At 40.8% G+C, this 9,158-nt stretch overlaps 1 protein-coding gene across 1 annotated transcript in view; it reads left to right on the top strand.

Moving 5' to 3' along the window:
- The window catches only part of MUT (methylmalonyl CoA mutase), a 20,791-nt gene that overhangs the window by 2,935 nt on the left and 8,698 nt on the right, over nucleotides 1-9,158 (top strand). Inside the window, exons 3-8 of the mRNA XM_010139653.1 lie at nucleotides 271-428; nucleotides 1,668-1,839; nucleotides 3,659-3,907; nucleotides 5,429-5,540; nucleotides 6,806-6,921; nucleotides 7,560-7,675. Of these exons, the coding sequence (XP_010137955.1) occupies nucleotides 271-428; nucleotides 1,668-1,839; nucleotides 3,659-3,907; nucleotides 5,429-5,540; nucleotides 6,806-6,921; nucleotides 7,560-7,675 (923 nt within the window). The remainder of the gene's footprint in view (nucleotides 1-270; nucleotides 429-1,667; nucleotides 1,840-3,658; nucleotides 3,908-5,428; nucleotides 5,541-6,805; nucleotides 6,922-7,559; nucleotides 7,676-9,158) is intronic.

Raw genomic sequence — 9,158 nt, 5'->3', positions numbered from 1 at the left:
GTTCAGTACTACCAGCTGTTTTCTTAGTTACGTTTTCATTGGAGAGGTGCCACACCGGCCGTGATTGAGAAAGAGACTTACCATGGTGGAGAGTAGTTTGCACAGTGAATAGTGCAAAAAGGTAAAATCATGTGAAGTCAGCATCTGCGAACACCACAGTAGAGATGGGTTGAAGTAATCAACAAAGAACAGATTATTTGTGAACATTGATAGAACAATTATCTGATCCTCCCTTCTGCTGTTGTACCCTATTGTTTTCTATTTTTGCAGTATATGCCGAAGTTTAATTCCATTTCAATCAGTGGGTACCATATGCAAGAGGCAGGAGCTGACGCCATTCTGGAATTAGCTTATACTGTAGCAGATGGCTTGGAGTACTGCAGAACTGGGCTTAAAGCTGGCCTTACCATCGATGAGTTTGCACCAAGGTGAGTTAAAGAAATTCCAGGCATAAAACTCACTTTTGATAAAACCTGCAGAGTTTAATACCAAATTTGGTATTTTTACGCATATAAGCAATATTGGCAGTACTGCAAATAGGTTTTGTTTCGGTTTTGTTACACAATTTCAGCAGTAGAAAAATATATCTGGTCCAACAGACACTTCGACCACATCTGCGCTAATAAACGGAGTAAAGCTCGTGCACAAGCCCGAGGCCTGGTGTGACAGTTGGTCTCTGGGGCAGAAAGAGGATCTCTAAGCTGTTCTGTCTAATACAGTTGCAGCTTTAGGGATGTAGAAGGCAGCGAGAGCTCTTGAATTTCTTTTATGCTGTTGTGTTACTGAGTTTTTTGCATTAGTATAATTTTGAAATATTGGGGGAAAACAGTTAACGAGGGGAAGTTCAGATAGTGCAATTTACAGTCACAAATTTCCTAAAAATAAAATTTGATTTTAAGCAGAATGTTGTCGTTTAGTGTAGTTACTGCTGAACTAAGCGGAATCACAGTTTCAGTGGTGTGGTTGGTTACCAGATTCACTGACGCTATGGTGAGTCTAAGAAACCAAAGACGTGGCTCACGTAGCCTGTTGCACATTCAAACTACAGGAGTCAGCTGAATTCAGTTGTGTCTGAGATCTGTGGCGAAATCAAAGTGGTTCATACAGAAAAAGATACAGCCTTATTTTCAGGCTTTCTAGTGATGGAGAATCTGTAAGAAATCAATCAGTCTGTTCCCTGATACGCCGTCCAGTATTGAACTGATGTTTGATTTGGATTTTGATTAAAGTTGTCAGGAAAACGATGAAAGCATGCTTAAAATATATCATGTCTTCCCATTGTAAGCAGTTGGTGAATGTAACTACACTAGTAGGTTGTGTCCAGGAGCATTCCCTGGCACTAGAGTGTCACTGCCTGCATTAGTGACTCACTGCTTGAACTAGGGCTCCCCCAAAACATCCCCTGGGGACAGTTCAGCAGTTCTAGGGCCCATCATCACTGGCAGTGTGCCTGCAGTCACCCTGTTTGGAGGCTAAGTCAGTTTGTTGGAAGAGTATGTATCATTCTGTGGTAATTGGCATCAGTGTCCACGAACATCCCCATGTCTTATGTCTGGGTTTTATCTGTAAATGTAAATTAGAGACCTTGCTATAGGACTTCTGCTTTACTGAAGCAGAGTTGTGAAAATGGTTTAATGTTTTATCCTGTTCATGTGTTCTTCTTACAGGCTCTCCTTCTTCTGGGGAATTGGCATGAACTTCTATATGGAAATAGCCAAGATGAGAGCTGGGAGGCGGCTGTGGGCTCACTTGATAGAGAAAATGTTTAATCCCAAAGATCCCAAATCCCTTCTGCTGAGAGCGCATTGTCAGACTTCGGGCTGGTCACTCACTGAGCAGGTTAGAAATTGGACTCTCGTGAACTTTCTCATTTAAATATGTTCTCATGGAGTGTTCTTAAAGGGGGCTGCTGGGTTTCCTCATAGAGATGAAGCTTTCTGGAGGAGCCAACCTGTCTTATTCCCAGTGTGACAAATGCACATGCTAGCATTGGTTGCATCTTTTTGCTTACATAACGCACAAAAGTCTTGCTGAGACATTCCCAAATACTGGTTGACAAAGCACTTTGGTATTCTGCACTGCCCTGTGGCACTTAGGTAAAAGGGCAGAAACTAAAGACTTGAGGTTGTATTCACCACAGGATTCCAGTGGTGGTGGGCAGAGTCTCAGTGCCTAACTTTTCATTATCTGGCTTCATTTTCATTCTGGAATTGTTGTCTGAAGCATGTGTGCTCCCAGTCTAGTGGATCCTGAAGTGAGAGTAGGATCCAAACCTGCTAAGTAGAGAGGGAATCGCAGAGAGGTGCTTGTATTGATTCAGGACTCAGAGGATGAAGCTCTCTCTTGGATTTGTCCTGTAAGTTATTCTTTCAAAATGGAGCTAAGTGTGGAAATAGAGGCACCTTTTTGTCAGGGTCACTGGCTTGAGAATTCATTTGAGCAGCCAAGGAAGTCACTCGTGCCCCCAGCTTGCTGCTGAAGAGTGAAGTAATGGTTACAGCCCATCTGCTCTTTTGAAACTGGGTGCACTGTCTGCATGTCTGCATGTCCTGTTGAGTTGCATCACAACATCAGAACAAATCATGAGGCTGCATAGTTTCTCAAGTGAGGTCAGAGCTGGGTTCCAGTTCTTGTTCCAAGACCTGCTTCTCAATCAGGATCATGCACTATGAGTTATCTTTAGGTTGTGATTGCATTCTGTGCCTTGGTTTTATTCCTTTTTTTCAAAGGAAATGTAATGTTTACCTACATTACAGGAACACACTAAAGTAGTGATACTAATTCCATTTCTTTATGGAAATAGCTCTTAATTATTCTGGATACATTTCATCCCACCTAAGCATGTGAGGAATTAGGTATGCAAGCTGAGCTACTGTTTAATAATCACCTTAACTAAGACAGGCAGCTGCAGTTTGTGTTTCTTCATCTCAGAACATAAGTCACTACCTGGAGGTCATGGTAACCCCTCTTTGACTGTAAAGCCACATATATACAACTCAACTGTCTACATGTCTGAAAAGAGCAGACAGAAATTTTGACCTAAAGGTTGAGCTTATATTCTGTAATATTGACTTTATTTCTATACTTTGTACTCTGAATTAGCCGTTTGTTTTCATTCATTATCCCAGTTTCCTATAGATACTGTTCAATTTTATGGCACCAGCAAACTTCAGCTCTAACTCCAACCTTTATGTCATGCTGTCATGACATTATGTCATTAGTGAAAATATTAAGCACATTCAGTTCCAAAACAGATCTTGACTAGTAATGTGACAGCTGTGCTATTCAGTGCTCTGAGAATTCTGGAATCTGAGGGTGGAGGACGTTGGGACTACCTGTTCCATCCTCTCCAGCTTGGCTTCATTAGGTTCTTTCGAACACGACTTCGCTTCGCTTTGATACCGTGACCAGTTTACTCATACACTGATAATTTTGGCTTTTTTTATGGATCAGTCTCTTTGTCTGAGATATTGGTAAGTGATATATCACCTTGATCGGATGCTTATTATGGACTGTTTCCTTTTTCAGCTTTTGTTACAATCACAGTGTTTCAGTGGGGAATTTTGCATTCATTTCATTGCAGTACTATATGTGTGACTAACCTGACTTGGCCCCATGGCGCAACCATGGAGCTTCAGAGCTCTCCTTTTCCTTCCAGGATCCCTTTAACAACGTCATCCGTACTACCATTGAAGCAATGGCTGCAGTGTTTGGGGGTACCCAGTCCCTGCATACAAATTCATACGATGAAGCCTTGGGTTTGCCTACAGTGAAGAGCGCTCGCATTGCTCGCAACACGCAGATCATAATTCAAGAGGAGTCAGGTATTCCTAAAGTGGCGGACCCCTGGGGGGGCTCTTACCTCATGGAGTCCCTCACCAATGATGTCTATGACGCTGCTTTAAAGGTCAGTTTGCACAACCTTTTATGTTTTGGGGGAAAAGTTTAGGTATTGGAGTTTTGAGAAATGTCCTTTAAGGGACTCTTTGATAAGTTGGTAAATCCTGAAGAGGGAATTATTTTACACTTACACTTCAGTGATTTCTTTGTAAATGAACTTTACAAAAAGACAGTGTATATTTAGAGAGAGAGAGAGACACTTCAGCCTTCTAGAAGACTACATTCAAAAGGGCAATATCACAGTGTGGAACAAACAATCAAGCCCTGCAAAGTCCCTCGCACGCTGAAAACTCCCAGTGTGCTGGTATCTCTGGTTTATGTGTAAGAAAAAAGAGTTCAACAGGAGAAAGAATCTTAGAATCATAGAATAGCTTGGGTTGGAAGGGACCTTTAAAGTTCATCTAGTCCAACCTTCCTGCTCGCTGCCCTTGGTGAAGCCATGGTGGCTGTGTCAAATCACCTCCCTGTCCTCCATGTGCCTTAGCAGAGCTTCTAGGAGGATCTGTTCCAGGATCTGTTTGGTGATCTTCCCAGGCACAGAAGTGAGGCTGACAGGTCCATGCAACATTTCCCTTTTTCCAGTCACCAGGGACTTCAGTTAGCTTCCAGGATCTTTCGAATATCAAACCAACCTACTTACATGCCTACTTATGCCTGCGATGATCTGCTCAAGACTTCAAAACTAGGAGTTATTGAAAGCAAAGTTTTATAGTATGTAGCCAATTGTCTGGCCATGTTTGAGTATTACGTAGAATTTAGGATAAATTTTTCTTTTGGATCAGAATTCATTTTTTAAATAATATTTTTAGTTGTCAGTCAGTACTTCCATGTGAAAAGTACTATGCAGGAGTAGTCATACTGGCAGTCCTGTGTAGAGATGCTCACCTACGTGTCTAGCCTACAGCTAAACCCAGTGATTCTCCTTTCGAGCAAATTATTGCTCTTACACAAAGTCCCAGGTTAATAAGCTAATGCAGGCACAAACACTGACCTGGGACTGTACAGTCTAACACATGGTTTTTAGGTCCTTGTCAACTAGGATGCTTCTAGACAGTGCCAGGCATGGTCTGGTGCCCATTTTCAGTAGGCTGTTTGATTGCAGTCACCATGTTTTGAAGCCCAATAGGCCTCTGCAGTGTGAGAGCTAAACCATGCCTTGGCTTCAGGATCAGAGAACCACCCCTGGCTTTTTTCAGTTTATTTGTATGTGTAGCCATAAGGGCTGGTTGGCAGGCAGAAGTCAGGGCAGAGTCAAGGTCTCAAATTTTAAGCCTTTTCAGCGTTACTGGTTGAACAATGTGGCATTGTTATTGAATTCCTGGAGTTTTGGTAATAAAAATGCTGTTTTGTTTGAGATGTCTGTTAATGTATACCAAAACCTGTAGTCAGAGACATGGAGATAGGAAACACTTTTAGAACACAGGACTGCATATATAGGTATAATAAAAATTTGGATGGGAGTAGGAGTGCAACGCTCATTTTGTGAATCTTGCTTCTACTCACCTTCTCAATCCTTTTCATTTCTCAGCTTGTTGAGGAGATAGAAGAAATGGGTGGAATGGCCAAAGCTGTTGCTGAGGGGATACCCAAACTTCGTATTGAAGAGTGTGCAGCCCGAAGACAAGCCAGGATTGACTCTGGTAGGGAGCAGGGAGATGAAAGAAGGGAAACTGCCAAGAGAATGCCTTTGTATTAAGTTTTTCTTACACACATTTTCATTGTTTTTTCTTCTTATTTGAGGAGATTGTGAGTGATAAAATGGGAATAGTTTTTTGTCAGTGAAAGCTTCTGGAAGGAGACAGCAGTACGCAAAACAGTCTTGCTTGACTTATTTAAGGCTAGAGTACACAAATCACTAGAAAGACTATTTTAAAGGGGTATTTGGGGCCTTGAATAGTTAATTCCTTAATTTCTCATAGTATCTTTAAACTGTTGATTCCCACATTTAAAAGCATGACTGCCAGGAGATGGCGATATTGAATGGATCTGGCCAAATTCCTGGATTTGCTTGAGAATGGCCTGTTTTTCCTGAATGTCAGGAAAAACGCAGTCATCGCAGATTAGAGGATGATGCAGCTCTTTGTTTGTGAGAGATATAGATATATGTATATGCACATATATGTATATGTGAAGATGTGTATACGTGTGTGCTTATAGCTCTATTCCACTTTTTGAAGTCTGCATTCCAGTAGCAGTCCAGTAAGAGAAACTAGGGATAACTCAAACACGAGAGAAGTTATATGAACTTTTTGTTTGGAGGATAAATTTGAAGCAGGTCTTTAATTAAGACCAATAATCAATAAAGTTGTGTGTTTTCTTTCTCAAAATAAATTATTTCATGTTGCTTTGAAGCGGTTAGTAATGTTGTCAGGCACTGCAAATAAAAATGGTTGTAAAGTCCATACTGACTGAGATGTAAAATACAGTTTCCAACCTGATAGCTAATTTTTATTCACACACAGTAGTTGTAGGTAGGAACTTCACTTCCTTATTTCTCTGGTAAATCAGAATAATGAATGCAGAGCAGTGCAGAAGACCAGCATTTATGCGTAATTCTGTAAGATTCAGTTATGTAAACCTAAAAAGAGAAAAATGGCTAATGTATATTACTGAGTCATTTCTAAATCTGTTTGTGACATAAATATTGTGCCATTTCAAATATTCATTTCTGGGCCAGTATTTACTGAGTTGAACATTCATCATCTAATCATCTCTCATCATAAAATACTGAAAATACAGATGTAAGCCCTTTGTCTAAGAACAAATTTTAAGTTCTTGAAATGTATATAATTATGAAACAAAAGTCTGCATTATATTGCTCAAAATTTTCTTGTTAATAATATTGTGTCTTTTCACAGTAGTTTGCAAATGTATTCTGAGTTTCTGGTGTTTCCACTGGAAATAGGGTCCGAAGTAATTGTTGGAGTAAACAAACACCAGCTGGAAAAAGAAGAGACGGTTGAGGTCCTGGCTATTGATAACACCTCAGTCCGTAACAGGCAGATTGAGAAGATTAACAAGGTGGGAACTACCTTCTTAAAAGTGAAAGTTCTTGTAATTGCAGATAGAATTCGAGTAATACCAAGGAAAACTGGCCTTCCAGAAACTTAACCCTCAAATTTCTGAGAAGCCACTCTAGTCTTTAGCGGAGAAGCTGGATTTCTCTTCAACTTCAGTGGAGGCTGATGGAAAATCCCAAGAAATGCAGTATTAGAATCCAAACAAAACAGGTTTTGTTATGTTTATTGGGTTTTAATCATTGTGTTTCAGACAGTCTTGTGAATATGTCTAACCTTTCAAAACTGAGAGCTTGATTTTTCAGAAAATAAGACAGAAGATAGCTGTGCAATGTTTTGCTCTGAAAATATGTGATATTATTTAATCACTCAGACTATTTGATGCAGCTTGTCAAGTTCTATTAAGGGACAGGGTTATGGAACCAGCAATCAATGGTTTTTGAGTTATTAAATGGACTTGTACACGTTTTAGGTCTGAGTCACCTTTTTGCTTCTCATCTTTCAGAAATACTTAGCATGTATTGACAATTGACAATCCTGTGCCTCCAGAATTAATATTTGAAATCAGAAAGTCTTAGACATTCGACTTCCCAGTTCACTTTGTAGTTTGTTTTAACTTAATGTTTTTCTCCCCCACTTCAGGTGAAGGCTAGTAGAGATGAAGCAGCAGCCCAGCAATGTCTCGCTGCTCTAACACAGTGTGCTGCTACTGGGGAAGGCAACTTACTCGCGCTCGCAGTGGAAGCAGCACGTTCAAGGTATGGGGGTGGGGATGAATATCCAACTGCTGTCTGAAAAAACGATGGTTCATTTCATCTTTCAGCTGTTCTTGGGTATGGTGTCAGTGAGGTTGGTGTCTTGAGATGTTTTGGGGTTTTTTTCTAAGGTGGAAGAAAAAGGTTGCTGCAGTTTGACGTTGTGAGGTAGACTATCACATTTTACAGTTTCTTAAGGCTGTGCTTTTATTTCTTACAAGGAATACGGGTACACAGAGCCTCATTTACAATTCAGACTCTTGCCAGTTTTGGGACGTAACTAGATTTCTCTGTCACCCTGCTGTTTCATAGGTCAGGGAGCTTAAGAAGTGTCTGAGCTGTGAAAATGGATATTCACAATTGTACCATGGTCTGTTGCTTCATCCGTCCTTGCACCATAGACTGGTGTGAAAACATTTTGTTTGATGGAAAGAAAAATAAATTTACTTAGCCAAGCAAAGATGTAAAAGATGTTCTTGGAGCAGTGAGGCATCCTTCAGAGTCCAGTGGAACACTTGCTTTTTTCATCTAAGGTGCTTTTAAGACTGTTTTCTTTCCTGCTTCAAAGTAAGCATCCGTCTCTAGAATAGATCACATCTCTCTGTTCCTTAATTAACTAAATGCCTCAGAAATGAGCAAACCAATTTCACTCCTTATTGGGCACTGTCCTGTTTCTACTGTGATGTCTCAAATGTCTTCATTCCCTTTCCCTGAACACTAAGAGCCACACTTTGAATACATTTGCTTCCACTGAGAGTTTGTCACAATTCTGCCAGGAGTGTGTCTCCACCTGCCTTTGAATTGTAAAGGTCACAGGAGGGTAGTGTTAGATTTACCAGGGATTCATATCTTCCATACCAAGACTGACCAGTTAACTGCTTGTTTCTCTCCTTGTTATCTGTTATTTGTAAAAGCGTTAATGAATTGCAGGTACACTTCATAAGCTGCAAACACAAAACTTACCTCTGCCCCAAAGCTATGTATGGGACATGACCCAGAAAGAAGTCGTCATGGCATCTGCTAAAGAGTGTTTGAAGGAGGATTGTGAGCAATCTGAACATTTTTGGGAAACCCTTCTGTTAGGGACAACATGGGAAAAGATTTTCAAGTGAGCATGTTCATCCTTCATGAGTAATAGACAAGTAGGCCAGATTCTCCAGCATGTTAGTGACAGATGCCTGTCTTCTACTGAATGGAAAATGATCAATGTTCATTATGAAGCACAAGAAAGACATGGACATGTTGGAGCAAGTCCAGAGGAGGGCCACAAAGACATGGACATGTTGGAGCAGGTCCAGAGGAGAGCCACAAAAATGACCAGAGGGCTGGAATCCCTCTGCTGTGAGGACAGGCTGAGAGAGTTGGAGTGGTTCAGCCTGGAGAAGAGAAGGGTCCAGAGAGACCTTATTGTGGCCTTTCAGTACTTAACGGGGGTCTTACAAGAAAGAGGGCTTGTAAAAAAATTAGAGACAATTTCTTCAGCAGG

The sequence above is a fragment of the Buceros rhinoceros genome, unplaced genomic scaffold, assembly GCF_000710305.1.
Source record: "Buceros rhinoceros silvestris isolate BGI_N320 unplaced genomic scaffold, ASM71030v1 scaffold3717, whole genome shotgun sequence".
In the NCBI taxonomy this organism is placed as follows: Eukaryota; Metazoa; Chordata; class Aves; order Bucerotiformes; family Bucerotidae; genus Buceros; species Buceros rhinoceros.
Note: the sequence above shows the minus strand (reverse complement) of the source record. Positions and strands in the feature narration are given on the sequence as shown.